At 38.8% G+C, this 22,193-nt stretch overlaps 1 protein-coding gene across 2 annotated transcripts; it reads right to left on the bottom strand.

Annotated features, from left to right (window-relative positions):
* Positions 1-810: 810 nt before the first annotated feature.
* LOC106421813 (probable LRR receptor-like serine/threonine-protein kinase At1g29720) lies at positions 811-3,655 on the bottom strand. Of its 2 annotated transcripts, none has more exons than XM_048763633.1 (11): positions 3,498-3,655; positions 3,339-3,410; positions 3,018-3,089; positions 2,874-2,945; positions 2,726-2,797; positions 2,574-2,645; positions 2,358-2,429; positions 2,200-2,271; positions 2,050-2,118; positions 1,899-1,970; positions 811-1,831 (listed from the first exon to the last, which is right to left on the bottom strand). In XM_048763633.1, exons 3-11 carry the CDS (start codon positions 3,050-3,052, stop codon positions 1,657-1,659), a joined length of 711 nt encoding a protein of 236 aa, XP_048619590.1. In that variant the 5' UTR covers positions 3,053-3,089; positions 3,339-3,410; positions 3,498-3,655; the 3' UTR covers positions 811-1,656. The 2 variants fall into 2 exon arrangements, with proteins under 2 accessions (XP_048619590.1, XP_048619591.1); XM_048763634.1 differs by having other exon boundaries at positions 811-1,778.
* Positions 3,656-22,193: the final 18,538 nt, after the last annotated feature.

Here is a 22,193-nt window from a genome sequence, read left to right as displayed (position 1 = left end):
ATTAAGTTTTAAAAATATAATATATATGATTATTTATATGATGGTACATATAAAATACTATTAATTATATGATTACTTATATGATGGTAGGTAAAAAACACTATTAATTATATGATGACACATATATGATATTTAATAGTGATATGAAAAATAAATAACAACATATTTTTGCAATATTATATCTTCTATCTTATTAAAGTAGAAGTACCTTTGGAAATATTTGTAAACAAGAATAATATAATTAAAAAGAAATATTTTTGCAAAAATTAAAACTAAATACTATTTTTAAAATTTGTAAATATCAAAAGGAAATTAATGGTAATAAGATTAAAATTTATATTTTAAAAACAAATTGCACAAAATAATGAAACACTTTAGTGATAAAAATAGTATAATTATAAAGATAGAATTAAATAATATTTCGAAATTAAAATATTGTTATATTTCTATTATTATATAATATAATGTTATATCTGAGTATAATTATTTTAAAGATGATGTATAAGTTACTACTATATTTTAAAAATGTTTTCCAAAAATATAAACCCTCGTCAATTATAATTGTTCATGTCACAATTAACCATAACCCATGTGATAATTTTTAGTATGACATGTCATTTTTTTACATTGAAAGTGTGTTTTTTAAAAAAAAAGATAGATAAACAAAATTTTAAAAATCATTTCTCAAATAATGTTTAGGGATATACAACTACTAGTTTCTTTTTTAAAAAAAAATCATAATCTAATTTCTATAACTACATTACAAAAAACTACAACATAAATTTTACTGAAAAAAATCTAAAACTACAATACAAAAACCAACCATTTAGATTCTAGTGCAAAGTTATCTTAAGCTACAATAATAACCAATCAAGTCTATAGATTAGTAATTTATACTCGTACATGTATATCACTGTTACTTTTTTCTCTGGAGATGATGTCTATTCATGTACTTACCCATGAGTCCATGACAGTCTATAGTATGTATAAGCATGCATATGCAAATTCCTTAGCAGTTAAGTGTGCAGCCTATAGTATGTATAAGCATGCATATGCAAATTCCTTAGCAGTTAAGTGGGCGTTAGGACCATGGACGACTACCTTCGACTCAGTGGGATGTACTTCGATCAAAGCAGCTCTCATGACGTCGTATTCGTGGAAAGTCCTCCCACCTTACGGTCTCAGCATCAATGCCTTCCCTTGGCTATGTTGGTTCATCTGTACATCACGAAACCAACTCATCTTTGAAAATTAGCCCTCGACGGCCCCAGAGATTGTAGCTAGAGCAATCATCGCAAGTAGAGAATGGGAACAGGCGCAGATCCATTTCGACGCTCCTACGGCCCCAAAGATCTCGCTACCGTCAGTACCGTTCCCCATCCACCCTCAGACGATCTTGTGTAATACCGATGCTGCTTGGAAAAGCGATTCGGGAACAGGGGGTTTAGCTTGGATTTTCTCAAATCAGGATGGATCGGAAGTTGGAAGAGGCTCATGTTTTCAAGATCATATCTCCTCAGCTTGCATGGCGGAGGCGCTAGCGATTCGTCAAGCCCTCTTAAGTACGATCGATCTCAACATCAACCATATCTGGCTCAGATCAGATTCCCAAGTGCTCGTCAGAGCTTTAGAGTCGGGACGGCGACCGATTGATCTCTACGGGGTGCTCTCGGACATCGTCACGATCTCCTCGTCGTCTTTCACTTCTTGTTTTTTAACTTTCGTCAGTAGGGATTTTAGTGGGCATGCGGACTCATATGCCAAGGCACGCTTGCTTTCTGGCCCAAGCCCATGTTTCCCATAAACTCTAATTATCATCAATGAAAGATTTCTGTTGTCCAAAAAAAAAAAAAGTCTGACTCGCAAAGTCTTTTTACTTGTCACTAGAAAGAACTTACAGAGTCTTTAACTCTTTCAAATTCCAGATGTAAGGAGGAATTGAACCAGACAAACCCACATTCCTCAAAATCCTGACACAGGGACGGAAACATTAGTTAGAAATTTTTCAGATAGAATCAAGCCTAGAGACCGGAAACAGATAATAAATACAGGGTCTTGATGATGTCTTTGCTGGATAGAATTGGAACAGCGTTTATCCCAGTCGTATCACTGATACGCCTGCATATGAATATATCTCTTAAAACATCAGTCTCGTTTCACTTGTTCTTTTACTAATCTATTTAAAGCTGTTCATATTACAGGTCAGTAAGATTTTCTAAGAGGGCCACTTCTTCAGGCATAGGACCTTTCAGTCCGCTTGCGTATAGATGTCTGGTTAACTGACACATGTTAGACGGTGCAGAGACACAAACTATAAGAGAAATAACAATAATTGGGTGAAAGAATGGCAAGCTTACAGCTTTTCAAGCTGAGACCACTTGCCAATATATTCTGGGATGGTGCCTTGGAAGTTATTGTCACTTACCCTACTGCATAATGAAAACACCCAAATAGTTTAGAGAATCGTAAAACTTATCTTCTTGGTGGACTTCATGTAATAACTATAATAAGAGATGAGAAAATTTTCCATTTATAAAGGCAAAAAGCCTTCGAAAATTTCATTTCCAACTTACAAATCCGTAAGATTTACCAGTCTAGCAAGAGTGCTAGGCAGGCTTCCATTAAACTGATTGGAGCCAAGTTGCCTGTAGAACCCAGTTTGTTTTTCCATAAAGCCAAAGACTTTTGTTGTTTTGAAAAGTAGTTAACATGCAAAGAAGCTTACAATCCGTTTAGGTTGGTCAAGTTACCAAGCTCATCAGGAATGGTGCCAAAGAACTGGTTGGCTTCAAGCGATCTGAAAATTTTCATCACATTAGGTGTAGCAAAAACTAAAAGGTATATAATAATAATAACAGACGGATGAGACTTACAAAAAAGTCAGATTCTTGAAGTTTTGCAACCCAGTTGGCAAAGTCCCAGAAAAATTATTTGCGCAGAGTGAGCTGCAAGAAAAGTCAACAGTTACTCACATATCACTAAGAGTATGTACGGAAGGGAGGAAAAAGAGAACTAACATGGACGTGAGGTTTGGCAGTGAAGCCCACTCCATTGGGATTGTCCCGGAGAGGTAGTTCCGACATAAGTCACTGCAAGTAAGACCAAAACTCGCTTGTAACTGAAAGCTTTCTCTTTACAGCTTTTGTTGAAGCATTTCAAAACCAAGGGGCCCAAACCGTTTTAAGTTTTAAGGAGTTTTACCTCACGCCAACGTGCATATATGCGTAGTAAAACGATATAGGTGGTGTCGTCCTAATATATAACTACAGGTTCTAGCAATTTGAAATCGGTAACCAATATCATCGATTATTTATAAAATTTAGTGCGGCTGAACTCACATCGATTGGAGATATCGAAGATTGGCCAACTCAGGTGGGAGTTTTCCTGGAAGGCTAAGGGCCTTGAGAACTCTGTTTCGTTTAAATAATTAAGAAAAAAACATATCAAGAGAGATAGATCTTGGGAAGACTGAATACATAAAAACTAGTAACACTCACATATTTGTTATATGACATGTGTTGTTGAAACAAACATCACAAAAAATGGTGTTTTTAATCTCCGGATCCCCAATTTTCTGATCTATCTTTAGGGTTTTCAACTTGCAAGGGTCTTCATATAGGTTTAGTCCCTTCACACCAAGTGTATGATACAGTAAAACGTAATAGGGAAAGTAGAAGAAGATGAACAGTAACTCGTATTTGATTCGATCCAATGTTTACACAAAGAATCGACTCTCACTCGCCAAGAGATACATGTAGAAACACTCTAGAGCAGAGATGAGGAATCAATGGTGATTTTCCTAGAAAATCACCAAGAAAATATAGAGAACATAGATGAAGAAGATAACAAACTTTCTTGACTATTTTTCGATGATTCTGACTTCTGTTTTCTCCAGCTATATATCAACTCAATCTTGCTGATGTGTTGAGCTGACGTGGCTTTATTAGCACCATCTCATTTCCTATAGCAAATCCTCCCTCTTTTGAAAACCTTGACCACAAGGTTTTGAGAATGCTACTGCTTTTGATCTATCACCATGCCTTGTGAATCTGTAATATGTAGTCTCGCCCAGTACCAGTTTGAAACTATTGTGCACTCCATTATCCCTCCTGGATCAAAGGACATGTTTATCCCATCATCTATATCATCACTGAAACGCTTATCCCATCTCCACCTCACAGTGTCCATCAGCCACATCTCAGTACAAAGATTCTGCAGCTTATCCGCAACCGTATACCCAGAAGCTAAGGTCCAGAACACATTCTCTTTGCTGGCCTCAAAACTCATCAAATCAAACTGTAAACCATTTCGCACAGCCTGCAATATCTCTAAAACCCTTACTGCATCTTCATACACATGTTTGATGGTCTCCATCACGCCTCTGAATTTGAATCTCCAAGACTTGAGAAGTTTCTCTTGTTTGGTGTTTTCCTGCATTTTCCTTTCACCATTCTCTGCATTTTCCTTTAACATATCACTGAGTCTAGCAACACAAGCACGAGAAACCAATTTTGCCTGCATCATAACTTCTGGTTGAGAACAAATTTTGAATGAAGTAAATCGATCTAAGAAACTTCTCTTAATCTCCCACCAGTTCTTGAATTCACTGTCACACATTTCCTTCTTGTACTTGAACATCCAGGTCTTATTGTGCTTCCACTGTTTCTTTTTTCTCTGCAATCTCAGATGCATTTGATCAAATAGGTGGTGTGCAGTCAAATCAGAATCTTCTACTGCCTTTTGAGTAAACTCCTCCACCACATCTAAAACATAGACATGTTCTATTTCTTGAGCAATCCACTCCTCAGCTCGTTTATTACAGCATAAACCAGAGAATGTATCACATCCAAAGGTGTTTTTCTTAAGCATCCTAGACTGCAATTCATCTATTCTAAGGCTTGGTTTCACAAGATAATCGGTTACCTGAACATGATCATCTTCTATCTCCTGATAGGATTCCTCTTCATAAAATGGTTCTCTGTCCAGAATAGAGTTCACATGAGGAACAACATCAACCTCCAGCATTAAAGCCATTTCTCCTGGAGTCTTCGCCTCTGTTGGTTCCAAATCAAGGCTTGAACACTTCAGAATCACTGGAACTGATCCTGGCTCAATTTTAGCCTCTGAACCCTTCGCCTCTGAATCTATCAACTCTACATCAGGAATCGCAGAGATCGTCTTCCCAAGCTAAACTGATAAACCGCAGTTTCCATTGCTAGAACCTTCGCTGGTATGAGTTCCATGATGAGCTTTCTCATACATTCTTCCCAAAACGAAGCAATCATTAATGGATTGAGGTTGATACATTCTGACGAATGCTTGCGTATCTGTCTGCAATCCTACTAAGTATGCTTTAACCAAATGCTTCCCAGAAAAACTAGTCTTGGATCTAAGCATCTCAAAACTCTCATGATATTCCCTGATTCCATTAGTTTCTCGCAAATACATCAGTTCAAGCAATGGATTTTCGGCGATCTGCAATCCCGTCGGCGTACCTGATTTCAACCCTTGCAATGGATCCTGAATAGTAAATGAATCTGCCAACACTTGTATCGCCGGTGGAAAATTCTCCGGAGATTGACTTCAGGCAACCCTAACACTGCCTCTGGTTACAGCGATTGATGGTCTAGCTGCGTTTTTATCCATCTCTGAAGTCTGATCGATGACAGCTACTTCCATCGATTCGGAAACCTTCACTCTCCAATCTAACGCTTCCGCCATAGATTCCGAGGATGCGACTGGCTCTGATACCTTTGATACAGTAAAACGTAATAGGGAAAGTAGAAGAAGATGAACAGTAACTCGTATTTGATTCGATCCAATGTTTACACAAAGAATCGACTCTCACTCGCCAAGAGATACATGTAGAAACACTCTAGAGCAGAGATGAGGAATCAATGGTGATTTTCCTAGAAAATCACCAAGAAAATATAGAGAACATAGATGAAGAAGATAACAAACTTTTTTGACTATTTTTCGATGATTCTGACTTCTGTTTTCTCCAGCTATATATCAACTCAATCTTGCTGACGTGTTGAGCTGACGTGGCTTTATTAGCACCATCTCATTTCCTATAGCAGTGTAGTAGCTATCTTCTCTAGCACATTCACTGCGTGCAGTATATAAGCAAGTATAGTGTATAGATAGGTATATAACTATTAGGATTTGGAGCAAGATTTCATTTTATAAAGTTAAAGCGTAAATGGTGATTATTCCCATACACTCATCTGGATGGAGATCAGATGAAACATACGTCGTCGTTGAAATTGCGAAGAAGCTTATGGTGATGGTAAAGAAGAGAAGAAGAACAGAGAAGACGGTTGACATATTGAAATATCTTATGTACTGTGTGTATAGTGATTCTTTGTATGTGTACTTGTTTTGCTACTCACAATATCATCATCAGAACAAACCGAATGCATGGGTATATTTTTTATTTAGTGTTTTCATTGGGTCGTCGGCGACTAGAGCAGGGAAAAATATTTGATCTAGTCAATGGAAGTTAATGAATGCGTGATGTTTCTTGTCCCCTTAACTAGGCCTCGAACGGATCAGGGTATCCGGGTAATTTTAAGGTATCCGGATCCGGATCCTTATCCGGCGGATCAATAATTTTATTATTTTTATCTGGATCCGGGGTTCTCGGATATCCTGATGTCGGATATCCTTCTAAAAATTGTAATATCCGACGGATATACAGATCCAGATTTGGATCCTTAAAATAATTAAAAAATAATATTAATATATATAAAATAATTTAAAAATAAATAAAATGTTTTTAATTATTTCTATGTATAATATTACAAAATTTACATAAAGTTTATATATATTATTATAAAAATGAAAATATGTTAGATAAAATTAATTTATATATATATATATATATTACTATTTTTGAAATAGTTATTAATAAAACTTACGGATCCGGATATCCAGACTAAAAAATTAAGATATCCGGATCCGGATTCGGTTTTGACGGATCCAACATTTTACTATCCGGATCCGGATTCGGCCCCTCCGGATATCCGGATTTTTGGATTGGATCCGGATCGAATCTCGGATCGAATCCGGATCGAATCTCGGATCGAATCCGGATCTCGGATAAAAGTTCCAGGCCTACCCTTAACTATGTTTGTTGGTTCATCAAGTTAACAGGCTCCACAAACAAAGATGTACGTATGCGAAACTGCCCCTACCCCATTACTTGAACCACTTAACGATGCTAACATCAGCCGGCGTGGAGATGCAACTTATTAAATGTGAAGATGCAAGTGGAGCTTGTAGATCTCAATAGTCTTATGTGACTAACTAGGCGACGAAATCACTGATGTTGGATGCATTAGTCGTTACTACATAAGGCATGCATAGTGGTGGGTTACCATGTGGATGCAAGATATGCTGAGATGGAGAAGGATAAACTGAGGGTTTATGTCTTGACGTAGTCGTTGAAGTAGTTGTTGTTGCAGTGTGTGTCAGAGAGTGAACAAGGAGGCATGCGGAGTGGTAGAGACCATATGGACGCAAGATGCTGAGCTGGCGTGAGATAAACTCAAGTTTATACCGTGGAGAAAATGTAAGAGATAAACTTGGGGAGCAAGTTTATGCCTTGAGGAATAAGTGCATTTCAAAAAAATGAAAGTGTACTTATTGATATGGAAGTTGTCCATATCCATGTTCCTAGGAGACTATGATTTTTCAGGAACGCGGAGATAACTATAAAAAAAAAATAGAGTCGTGTGTATTCCATAAGACACTGGGCTATTATTATAGAGAAAGGGTGAAAATCCCTTAGGGGTGTTCTTAGGTCGTGCTGAAGCAGATGCTTAAGTAGTGACGACATAGACACAAGTTTGGGTAGATCAGGAATCTTTCAGTAGCAGCTGTTAGGCTGTTAACAGGCTGTGTAAAGCTGATAAACAAATCTTGTAATAGATTGTTTAGGCGATTTTTAATAAAGCATAGTGTTTGTTTATATCTATTTTGTCTCTTGATTTATCTTTTGCATTAATCAATTGTGGTGTCATCTTTGCACTAACAAACTCTAGAAGTGTATGTCTGTCAAGGGTCACTGGGTTACATTGTAGGAATTCATACCGGTTTATAACAATTTATAAACCAACCTATGAATTTAGTTTGCCTAGATCTCATAAAAATACTGAAATAAATCTAGATCTTGGGGTTCCGAATATACCTGTTATTCGCAGCGGAAATATGAATCAACCAAATCGAGATTTCTAGCACTCCAAAAGTCGTGCCTCTACCGGTATCCACACGCACACAAATTGGATCGATACGGGATGCTAGTGCAGTTGAGATCAAATCTCAAATACTTGACAAACTCTTTTGTCTCTCTTAGGGTTTTATTTACTCTGGCCGTTTTTTCATATGTCGATCAAGTCACTTACGTGACCCTTTATAATCATATGACCTAAACACATTTAGTATATCACGTGAATATTATATATAATATATATAATATAAATGTATAAAACCCCAAATATTCATGATACAATTTGCTTAGGTGTGTGACCCTGTAGGATCATATAATATTAGTAATGAATTCCTAATTCATAGATTATAAGCGGTTTCTAGCAAAACATTATAACCACCTAATATTATATGACTGTCGAATCTCGACTCTACGACTTTAACAAGAGTAAGTACAAATGATTTTAGGACATTCCCAACAATCTCCCACTTGTACTAGAGTCATCTATTCTCATAATCCTTTTGTCTCTATATCTCGATCTCAGCATAAGGCAAGAACTAGTGTCATCCTTATTAAGCTAGATCACGTTTATCGAACTCTGATTTATACTGATAAAACAAACGACTGACAATCACCTCTTTTGAGCACGGCCATGCATTTTCAGTATCAAATCTTCGATAGGCCCAGAGATATTTATCTCCCGTTATATGGGAGGAACAAATCTCATCTTGTTCCATCCCTGTTCCTTAACAAACTTCATAGAACACTTAATCAATGCCTTTATAATCACCAGTTATGGCTGACGTTTGACAAGTTCAAGGTGAACTAATCCATAAATAAAGAATCATGACGAATTCAGGTCTAAGAACTATACTCTACAGTCGTAATGAGAAACACTCATGACACTCATATAACAGTCTTGTAGAGTTCTCATAGCGGGTCAGTCCGAACATGTGTTCTCTAACATATATCCATGTGATTGACTTCAATACCACATATTGAATGACTCCATGAAACTTAGTCATCAATCACCTTACATACTAGCCATTCATGGTCATTAATGTCCCAGTTTAACAACCTTGACTAGGGACCTCAGTAATTTATAGCATCTTTCACTTATAGGGTTTCATGATCAAGTCACGTACTTGATGACCTATAAGAGTGATATAAATTATTTTGGGACATTTATTTAATTATCTAATAATCAAATAAATCTGAAACAATTTCATTAATTTGAAAACATAACTAATGTATGTTAATATGAACATCATATCATAAAAATAAAGCCTCCCACTAAAATCAAGATCACATCTTAAGATATTTAATATACATGGCTGCAGTATAACTCTTATACTTAGACCATGGAAGAGGCTTGGTCAATGGATCAACAAAATTTTCATCCATTGAGACTATTCTATGGTGCTTTGCTTGGAACCCTTCCAAGCCACCACTCTCTATTAAGACAAAAGATGAAACCAACTTGTGATCGAAAATCATCTTTGTCAGTCTGAAAAAATGGCATCGATGTAACCACTTACAACAAACTCATCACTTCCTTCAAAAACCAAAAACTTTTCCTTAGTATTTCTCAAATACTTGAGGATATTCTTCACTGTTGTCCGGTGACTTTCACCTGGATCAGATTGGCATCGACTCGTCATGCTCAAAGCACATGCAACATCTGGATGAGTACAGATCATGTCATACATGATAAATCCTATAGCGGAAGTACATGGGATTCTACTCATTCTCTCTTGCTCATCGTGTGTCGAAGGACACTGAGTCTTTCTAAGAGTTATGCCGTAAGACATTGGCAAAAAGTCTTTCTTGGAATCATGCATCTTGAATCTATGTAAGACCTTATCAATATAAGTATCTTGACATAATACAATAGTCTTATTTAATCTATCTTTATAGATTCTTATTCCAAGGATATATGCAGCTTTTTCCAAGTATTTCATTGAAAAACAATCTTGATAAGAAGTATGTCATCTACATTCAACACGAAGAAAAACTGCGCTCCCACTAGTCTTCTTGTAGACGCAAGGTTCTTCTTTATTTCCAATGAAATCAAACTCTTTGATTGCCTCATTAAAACGAATATGCCAACTCCGAGATGCTTGCTTTAAGCAATATATTGGAGTCAGGGCCCATCATAGCTTCCTCAAAGGACATAGGTTCATCACTCTCTATTATCAATAGATCATGTTGATCCGTCACCCAAACCTCATATCTATCAGGTTCGTGACGTGTCCTTTCGGACCTACGCACTTCAGGTTCCACAGGTGTAAATTCTACGACTCTTCGTAAATCTAATTGATCATCTTCCTAAGATGATGAAACCATCTCCTGTGTTTCTCGAACTTCTTCGAGTTGTACTTTACTCCTACTGTTCTTCTTAGAAAGAAATTCTCTCTCAAGAAAAACACCACTATGAGCAACAAACACTTTGTTCTCGGTAGGGTAGTAAAAGTAATAACCTTTGGTTTCTTTAGGACAACCAATGAAGTAGCATTCATCAGATTTAGGTCCAAGCTTATCAGTAAATATACGTTTGACATAAGCATTAGAACCTTAAATTTTCAGAAACGACAGATTTGGAACCTTTCCAGTCCACATCTTCTATGGTGTCTTCTCAACTGATTTTGATGGACATCTATTTAGCGTAAACGCAGACGTTTCTAGAGCGTATCTCCAAAAAATGTGGTGGAAGATCTGTATGACTCATCATAGACCGAACCATATCCAATAAAGTTCAGATTTCTCCTTTCGGACACACCATTCCACTGTGGTGTTCCTGGAGGAGTGAGTTGTGAAACAATTCCACATTCTCTCAGATGATCATTAAATGCCTGGCTCAAATATTCTCCACCTCGATCAGATCAAAGAATTTTTATTTTCTTGTCAAGCTGATTTGTACTTCATTCTGAAAATTCTTGGAACTTTTCAAAAGATTCAGACTTATGTTTCATTAGATAAACATAATCATATATACTGAAGTCGTTAGTAAATGTAATGAAGTACTGATAGTTTCCTCTATTATTTATATTCATTGGGACGCATACATCAGTATGTACAAGTTCCAATAAGTCTTTGCCTCTTTCATTGTGTCCAGCAAAATGAGCCTTAGCCATTTTACCCAATAAATAAGATTCACATTTTTCATATGATTCATAATCAAATGAGCTCAAAAGTCCATTACTATGAAGCTTTTGAATGTGTTTCTTATTTATGTGGCCCAAACGATAATGCCAAAGAAAATTCTGATTCGTGTCCTTAGACTTGAATCTTTTTGTACTGATATTATAGACAAGCACGCTCTGGTTTAGAATATAAAGTCCATTCTCTAATGGACCGCTACCATAAAAGATATCATTATGATCAAAAGGTACATAGTAGCAATTCTTAAGTTCTAAAACCAAGCCTGAAGGTAAAGACAAGTGAAATGTTCCCACAGCTAATGCAGCAACCCTTGCTCCATTTCCCAGGCGTAGGTCCACTTGTCCTTTCTCCAATATTCTACTGTTGCTTAGGCCATTCATATTTGTACAAATAGGAGCACCACAGCCGGTATCCAATACCCAAGAAGTAGAGCCAGAAGTAGTAACATTTACTTTTATAACATAAATACCCATATACGACGTTTCAAAAGTCTTTTTCTTTTTCAGATCTTCCAAGTAGGGTTTAAACTTAGGAGAATGATCAAGCTGGCTAGGATTCGCAATCCAGCTTGGCCTATCCTTTCCTTTAAAGTTTTACACTCTTGTTTGAGAACAATTCTCGGGTTTCGATACCATTGGAGGAAATTTGATCCATTCAACTTGTCCTTCTTAAAGGCATATTGGAATGAAAATGGGTTGTGAGGAGTTAACATTGCTGGAATAGAAGAATAACGAATATTAATATGATGTTCAGGAGTTAGAGAAATCTCAACAATTAAGAAAACTCATATTATATTCAAACAATTTCCTCAAATGAATATAATAATCCAAGATTCATATTTCACTAAAATTCGAGTGAGCTTTGGCTCATCGCCCGAATGTTTAGCTATTTAGGTAAGCAACACTTTGTTAATTATATCAAATGTAATACTTGGTTGTAAGACGACATCTTATGTCTTATCCAACCTATGTCTCTAAGCCCAAAACCGTTTTGATAGCTTAGTCAAGTAAACCAATCTTATATTCATATGATAACTGTTACCATCTACCTCACTTGTGTAATTGCAGACACCTTGCTTTGGCAAGCCTATTTTACAACGAAACAAGCATTGATAGTTGATAAGATTGGTTAGACATCAAAAGTACTTGAAATTAATTGAAGAACAAATTTTAATTCAATTTTAACTTATATTTAAAATTTATATCTAATATAAATATAAATATAACTAATACATATCTTATATGTATTTTAATTGAATTAAATAATTAATATAATTTAATCTAATTAAAATAATTAATTATTTATATATTTGATTTTAGAATTTAATCTAATTAAAATCTGATCAAACGACCAAACCAATTGGACCAAACCAATTGTATTAAACAACCTAAACCAATCGTTGGTTCAATTGGTAAATACACATCTCATATGTGTTTTAGGTTAATTTAGAAACACGCATTCAAGCATTACAATAATACGTGCTTGATTTTAGATTAGTCATGCATGTACTCTACATGCACATAAGGTATGAAAATGTGTGATATATATTTTAATCGCATATCGGGATGATCATATCAGCCGTAGTACCTCTATTAACATATATTCTTGACTTTCCAAAAGTCAATAAACCTTAACAAATAATTCAGTATGTTGTAATCGTAGAATTCAGTATTAACTTAAGACATTGATTTTCCAAAAGACGTGTATATCTAATATACGCATATCATTATTCTGGAAATTGATGAACATCTTCATCAACGTACGATTATCACATACTCGCTTGATTAACAATTTAAACAAGATCATCGAAGTTATTTATATCAAAATATAAACTAAACTAGATTCAGTATTATACAAATAGGCTATGATACCACTGCAGGAATTCATACCGGTTTATAACAATTTATAAACCAACCTATGAATTTAGTTTGCCTAGATCTCATGAAAATTCTGAAATAAATCTAGATCTTGGAGTTCCGAATATACCTGGTTATTTGCAGCGGAAAGATGAATCAACTAAATCGAGATTTTTAGCACTCCAAATGTCCTGCCTCTACCGGTATCCACACGCACACAAATTGGATCGATACTGCAGTTGAGATCAAATCTCAAATACTTGACAAAATCTTGTCTCTCTTAGGGTTTTACTTACTCGGCCGTTTTTTCATATGTCGATCAAGTCACTTACGTGACCCTTTATAATCATATGACCTAAACACATTTAGGAAGTTAATGGGCCAAGCCCAAGTGATAATTATCACTTCTTAACTCACGTTGCACATCACATGCATATAAGTATATCACGTGAATATTATAAATCATATATATAATATAAATGTATAAAACCCCAAATATTCATTATCCAATTTGCTTAGGTGCGTGACCCTGTAGGATTATATAATATTAGTAATAAATTCCTAATTCATAGGTTATAAGCGGTTTCTAACAAAACATTATAACCACCTAATATTATATAACTGTCGAATCTCGACTCTACGACTTTAACAAGAGTAAGTACAAATGATTTTAGGACATTCCCAACAATCTCCCACTTGTACTAGAATCATCTATTCTCATAATTCTTTTGTCTCTATATCTCGATCTCAGCATAAGGCAAGAACTAGTGTCATCCTTATTAAGCTAGATCACGTTTATCGAACTCTGATTTATACTGATAAAACAAACGACTGACAATCACCTCGTTTGAGCACGTCCATGCATTTTTCAGTATTAAATCTTCGATAGGCCCAGAGATATTTACCTCCCGTTTTATGGGAGGGACAAATCCCATCTTGTTCCATCCCTGTTCCTTAACAAACTTCATAGAACACCTAATCAATGCCTTTATAATCACCAATTATGGCTGATGTTTGACAAGGTCAAAATGAACTAATCCATAAATAAAGAATCATGACGAACTCAGGTCTAAGAACTATACTCTATAGTCGTAATGAGAAACTTGTAAGGCCCCAACCCGGTTTCTCTTACCGCCGGTACGTCCTCAGTTCGTTTCCCTCGACCAAACTGGCCCTAACCGAATTATTCTCTTAACTTATGATTTTTATCCAGTTTTCCTCTATGAGGTTCAGTTCAGTTCCCTAAGTTCATTAAATCTATCTGGCATCCTAGCAAAATACTAAGACTGACAATATAACAAACATGTACCTCACTACATCAATGCTAGTTGTCTGCCAGTCCATCCATACGCTTCATCCTTGTTGTCTTCACCCTTTCCCATTCGTTCTTATCCAGCCAGCTCGATCAGATACTTAACCGAATCCCCTTGTTAGTTAGTCACTCAGCCAACCATCCCCACATGACCATGAACAAAGAGAGACGGCTGGGTTTCCAACCAGCCATCCAGAACAGACAGTACGCCAGCCTTGCTAGCGTTCCAGTACCAGTAATTGATCACACCTAGATCAATCAGTACGAACTCGGCTCTGCAGCCCACGATCCAACCAGAACTATCACGCATCCAGATCCCTGTAAACACACCCAACTTCACAGCCACCTTCCTGCCTCTCCAGCATACGATCAGATAAAATCTTCTCAAGATCCAACCAACACTCAGTCCGCGACGCATAGAAGACGCCTCGCTACCAGCCGTTCCATCAAGACACGGCCATTACCATTGTCGGAACAGAACTAAGACTCGATCTGAGTCTTAACCGTCAGAATCGCATTCCAGCACCAAACTTCCGATAACCGCCTCAGATACTGTTACCCTTGATCCATAACCAGTAGCTAATCTTACCATGATCAGACAGTACATCAATCGGTCCATACAACTCTCGTTTCGACAGTAACCACACGGCCATCCAGTCCCTCAGTCACACACAGCACGCTCCAGTTCAGCATATCCTAACCGCTGACTGAGCAGTTCTTCTACATGATCCAGAATCTGTATCCAGACATCACACCAGTCCATCATAGCCCCGACCGATTCCCTTTCCTGGATCACACTAACCATGCCGATACACAGTCCCAATCGCATCCCATCAAGACGCTCACCATCAGTACATGGCTCCACCGCACATAGACTTAGCCGATACAACCCTTCCCATGGCTTGTCCTTAATTCCGCACCAGAAGGAACAACAGACGCCGCGATCATTCTTCATAAATGATCGCCCCCCTCATGGAACCAGAACCAGACGCGCATCCGTACATCCGCAAGACCACCGCTCGACTTTAGGAACAGTCTGGAAGGATCCGATCAGTCCTACTCGGCGATCTCAGACTCTCTCCCGGTCCTCTCTATCTTTCCATGTATTCTGTTTTCTTTTCAGAATCGTGATCCCCCTTTCTGATCCGCGAAATCCCTTCATAAAAATCAGAGTGACGGTTTTCCTTCTCGGCATAACTGCCCTTAACCGCCCCCTAGCGGTTACACCAATCCTTAACCCTTGGAACTGTCCCAGCGCGCCTCCGATCATTCAGTAACTGCACTCAGCCAATTTTACTTAACTTCCCAGCAGTTCCCCAGCAGTTTTGGGTCCCTCTCCAACTGCCCGTAAGCCAACTGCTATATAACTACTGTAGCAGTTCCACGACTCCACTGTCCTTGTCGGTTAGTATCCGGTAACCGCTCCGTAACCGCTCATGTAACCGTCCTGATAACTGCTCGGTAACTGTTCCAGTAACCGTTCCCGCCTTTTTCCTTGGCTAATCAGTTCATGTTTAGCTCTGTATCCGTTCCCGCCTGAACGTATATTAATCAGTCCGTTGGCCGACTAACTGATCTCGGATGACAAGTCCAACTGCCTTGTCTGAATCCGTCCAGCTTAGTCTGACAAGCTCAACTGCTATGTTCGGACAGATATTATCGTCTTAACCTGACCAGTACTATCCAGATGTAATGTCCAACATATCTATCCCGTCTGATCAGTCCGACCTTGGACTGATCCAGTTCAGACTGCGGGACGGGGATGCTGCAAGTCTCCCCCACTTGGAGTGAACTCGTCCTCGAGTTCAGCAGTCAATAGAACTTTGTTCTATCCAATCAGAACAGTCTCCCCCACTTGGAATAAATCCCAATCAAACGGCACTCATGCCTTGACTCAATGTCCAGGCTTTCGGTCACTCGACCATTACTGTGTTCCAGACTTCCTGATCATAATCACGCTTGGAGTTGATCTTAGATATCAATTATTCGATCCTGTCTCTTTACCATTTTTTTTTTAAATCTCAACAGACTCGGTTCAGTGCACCAACTCACTAAGCATAGTAGTCCTTACTTCCGAGCAATCTCTTGGTGTTTGGACACACACTTTGGCAAGAACGCTAGACTCCCAACAGTGCTGACCAATTTACCTCAATTCTCGAAGTGTTAACTCACTATCTTAGTTAAGTTTTTTCAGCTTAAACCTTAACTAATCACAGTCACTTATTGACTCAACTTTAGTCCCTCCGGAACTCAATTCCAACCAGTCTCAGTCCAATCCTGACTTGACTGTTTGATTCTCGTACTCCAGTGTTCCTTAGCATGGCCAAACTCCGAATACTAGGAACTTAATCTTTTCAGAACGCATGGATCTCATCTTGATCCTTACAGTTGTTTCCCTCGGATCACTCCATGATCCTAACTATCCCCGACCACTTATGATCGACATCGGCTTTTCCAGATCTTTACTGATCTTTATTGACACCTCCGAATCATTCTTGATCCTTACAGACATTTCTTACCGGATCCTACACTTGATCCCTTGCACAGTTTCCCTTTCGGACTCCCAGTCCTTCCCGGTTCACAATCCCAAAATGACAAACTCATCTAGTTCCTATTGACTCAGTCACGGTTATGTCTTGGAAACTCAGCAGTTCCCAAACGACATCAGTTCATACAATACGTACCTAACAGACAGACGTCCTACAGACATGTGATGGCAAACTCTCACTAGTTCCCATCCATGCTTTCATCGCGATCGGAAACCCACAGTAGTGAACTCCTTGAGTTCCAGTAACAGTACAGTTATGTCTTGGAAGGTACATCTCCCACAGACATCAGATTGGATTTCCGCAGACTACAGTACAGACACGCGATGGCGAACTAATCTAGTTCCCACCGACGTTATTACAGTTACGTCTTGGCAACTCTCCGGTTCCCACATACGTCAGGACAGTACATGCGATGACAGACAGTCACGTCTTGGAAACTCTCGGTTTCCATAGACGCCAGAGCATACAGTATTAGTACAGTTACGCCTTAGCAAACCCATTCAGTTTCTAAGGGCATATCATCTCCACTAACACTAATGTTTCAGAATTCCCACTTGTCCAGTTGATCAAACACTTAGTCTAGTCTAGCATTATCATTCCAAGTCATCGAGCAGCCGTCTAGTAATCCAGCTAAGTCTTAATGAGCATCTCAGCCATAAGCACCTAGACTGATCTAGACTCTCGCATGAAAGGAATCAATAATCTAAACTCAAATGATCGTCCCAAATTTTCGATCCATCATCAAAAATCCAGCAAACCTTAGCAAGCATCACAGCGCCTACGTACATTGTCTGATCTAGACGCTCCTGGTAGGAACCGATCATTTACTACTTTTGAAACTCTGACCACAACTCATCATCAATAGCATCTTGTACCTCCGAGTAGTTTCTTGATCACTTAACAAGTCTTTGGCAAGTACACCTGACTTCCAATCTCTTGTTTCGATGATCTCAACTCTCGGACCGCACAAACCTACTAAGACAATCAAGCTTAGTCAGTCTTGACAATTCCATTGTCCATTTTTTTTATATCCAGACTTGCTTACACTTGCCACTTGGTATGTGTAAGTCTTACGCAGATTTTTCCGAATCCTTCAATGGAACTTCCAGTTTCAATTTCCCGGACCAGCTTGTCCATTACCTTGGAAATCCTAGAATCCGTCTAAGCATTCTCAACAGACGTTCCATTCGAATGTAAGTCTCTGTACATCCCAGCATCAGTGCCTTAGCCATTAGTCCTTAGGCTCTTCCATGGACGACTTGTCCAACTTAGTTTTCCGTTCACAACCTTTAGCTCATCCACTCGGCTATTCTACCTTGAACCTTTCCGCTGAAGTCTTCTTGCCAAATTCAGTTATGGACGTCTTGTCCATACAGAGTTAAACTCATCAGCTCCTTAGGTCCATATCCGACATCATTGTCCTTGACAGTTCCTTGTCTTATTTAGACTTTTCCGAAGCATCTTTGGCTTTCTCGAGCCACTTGATTCAATCCTAACTCCAGTTAGCTTATTATCCTTAAGCTTTAGAATACACTTCGTCAATATTTCCCGTTTCTTCACTTCATAATCCGGATCCATTAACTTAAATAAACCTCGCGGTTGTTTCCAACACTTAGAAAAATTTATTGGATAACTCTCTCGAGTAATCCAAAACACCTTAAGCAATCCGATCATTCTTCAAATGATCTTAACTCAGACTTCATTCAACCAATCCAATCATTCATCAATGATCTTATCTCCGGTTTCTTTACATTTAGACTTCCAACTTACATTTGCCCATACAAAGTGTAAGTCCGACTTGATCACTCCCAAGATCAAGTCTCTCGTCAGTTCTCCAATGCTCGCGCTTAGCATTTTCCACGTCTGTTTGGTCTAGACAAATCTTGAATAATCCTTCAAACTCTGTCCTAGAACCGTAATCGCTCTGATACCACTTGTAAGGTCCCGACCCGGTTTCCCATACCACCGGTACGTCCTCAGTTCGCTTCCCTCGACCAAACTGGCCCTAACCGAATTATTCTCTTAACTTAGGATTTTTATCCAGTTTTCCTCTATGAGGTTCAGTTCAGTTCCCCAAGTTCATTAAATCTATCCGGCATCCTAGCAAAATACTAAGACTGACAATATAATAAACATGTACCTCACTGCCTCAATGCTAGTTGTCCGTCAGTCCATCCATACGCTTCATCCTTGTTGTCTTCACCCTTTCCCATTCGTTCTTATCCAGCCAGCTCGATCAGATACTTAACCGAATCCCCTTGTTACTTAGTCACTCAGCCAACCATCCCCACATGACCATGAACAAAGAGAGACGGCTGGGTTTCCAACCAGCCATCCAGAACAGACAGTACGCCAGCCTTGCTAGCGTTCCAGTACTAGTCATTGAAAACACCTAGATCAATCAGTACGAACTCGGCTCTGCAGCCCACGATCCAACCAGAACTATCACGCATCCAGATCCCTGTAAACACACCCGACTTCACAGCCACCTTCGTATGATCCAGCATACGATCAGATCAAATCTTCTCAAGATCCAACCAACACTCAGTCCGCGACGCATAGAAGACGCCTCGCTACCAGTCGTTCCATCAAGACACGGCCATTACCATTGTCGAAACAGAACTAAGACTCGATCTGAGTCTTAACCGTCAGAATCGTATTCCAGCACCAAACTTCCGATAACCGCCTCAGATACTGTTACCCTTGATCCATAACCAGTCGCTAATCATACCATGATCAGACAGTACATCAATCGGTCCATATAACTCTCGTTTCGACAGTAACCACACGGCCATCCAGGCCCTCAGTCACACACAGCACGCTCCAGTTCAGCATATCCTAACCGCCGACTGAGCGGTTCTTCTACATGATCTAGACTCTGTATCCAGACATCACACCAGTCCATCATAGCCCCGACCGATTCCCTTTCCTGGATCGCACTAACCATGCCGATACATAGTCCCAATCGCATCCCATCAAGACGCTCACCATCAGTACATGGCTCCACCGCACATAGACTTAGCCGATACAGCCCTTCCCATGGCTTGTCCTTAATTCCGCACCAGAAGGAACAACAGACGCCGCGATCATTCTTCCTAAATGATCGCCCCCCTCATGGAACCAGAACCAGATGCGCATCCGTACATCCGCAAGGCCACCGCTCGACTTTAGGAAAAGTCGGGAAGGATCCGATCAGTCCTACTCGGTGATCTCAGACTCTCTCCCGGTCCTCTCTATCTTTCCATGTATTCTGTTTTCTTTTCAGAATCGTGATTTCCATTTCTGATCCGCGAAATCCCTTCATAAAAATCAGACTGACGTTTTCCTTCTCGGCATAACTGCCCTTAACCGCCCCCTAGCGGTTACACCAATCATTTACCCTTGGAACTGTCCCAGCGCACCTCCGATCATTCAGTAACTGCACTGCCGATTTTACTTAACTTCCCAGCAGTTCCCCAGCAGTTTTGAGTCCCTCTCCAACTGCCCGTAAGCCAACTGCTATATAACTGCTGTAGCAGTTCCACAACTCCACTGTCCTTGTCGGTTAGTATCCGGTAACCGCTCATGTAACCGTCCTGATAACTGCTCGGTAACTGTTCCAGTAACCGTTCCCGCCTTTTTCTTTGGCTAATCAGTTCATGTTTAGCTCTGTATCCGTTCCCGCCAGAACGTATATTAATCAGTCTGTTGGCCGACTAACTGATCTCGGATGACAAGTCCAACTGCCTTGTCTGAATCCGTCCAGCTTAGTCTGACAAGCTCAACTGCTATGTTCGGACAGATATTATCGTCTTAACCTGACCAGTACTATCCAGATGTAATGTCCAACATATCTATCCCGTCTGATCAGTCCGACCTTGGACTGATCCAGTTCAGACTGCGGGACGGGGATGCAACAAAACTCTCATGACACTCATATAACAATCTTGTAGAGTTCTCATAGCGGGTCGGTCCGATCATGTGTTCTCTAACTCATATCTATGTGATTGACTTCAATACCACATATTGAATGACTCTATGAAACTTAGTCATCAATCACCTCACATACTAGCCATTCATGGTCATTAATGTCCCAGTTTAACAACTTTGACTAGAGACCTCAGTAATTTATAGCATCTTTCACTTATTGGGTTTCATGATCAAGTCACGTACTTGATGACCTATAAGAGTGATATAAATTATTTTTGGACATTTATTTAATTATCCAATAATCAAATAAATCTGAAACAATTTCATTAATTTGAAAACATAACTAATGTATGTTAATATGAACATCATATCATAAAAATAAAGCCTCCCATTAAATTCAAGAACACATCTTAAGATATTTAATATCCATGGCCGCAGTATAACTCTTATACTTAGACCATGGAAGAGGCTTGGTCAATGGATCAACAACATTTTCATCCACTAAGACTATTCTATGGTGCTTTGCTTGGAACCCTTCCAAGCCACCACTCTCTATTAAGACAAAAGATGAAACCAACTTGAGATCGAAAATCATCTTTGTCAGTCTGAAAAAATGGCATCGATGTAACCACTTACAACAAACTCATCATTTCCTCCAAAAACCAAAAACTTTTCCTTAGTATTTCTCAAGTACTTGAGGATATTCTTGACTGTTGTCCGGTGACTTTCACCTGGATCAGATTGGTATCGACTCGTCATGCTCAAAGCACATGCAACATCTGCATGAGTACAGATCATGTCATACATGATGAATCCTATAGCGGAAGCACATGGGATTCTACTCATTCTCTCTTGCTCATCGTGTGTCGAAGGACATTGAGTCTTGCTAAGAGTTATGCCGTAAGACATTGGCAAAAAGCCTTTCTTGGAATCATGCATCTTGAATCTATGTAAGACCTTATCAATATAAGTATCTTGACATAATACAATAGTCTTATTTAATCTATCTTTATAGATTCTTATTCCAAGGATATATGCAGCTTTTTCCATGTATTTCATTTAGAAACAATCTCGATAAGAAGTATGTCATCTACATTCAACACGAAGAAAAACTGCACTCCCACTAATCTTCTTGTAGACGCAAGGTTCTTATTTATTTCTAATGAAATCAAACTCTTTGATTGCCTCATTAAAAC

This window comes from Brassica napus, chromosome C7, assembly GCF_020379485.1.
Source record: "Brassica napus cultivar Da-Ae chromosome C7, Da-Ae, whole genome shotgun sequence".
Classification (NCBI taxonomy): Eukaryota; Viridiplantae; Streptophyta; class Magnoliopsida; order Brassicales; family Brassicaceae; genus Brassica; species Brassica napus.
Note: the sequence above shows the minus strand (reverse complement) of the source record. Positions and strands in the feature narration are given on the sequence as shown.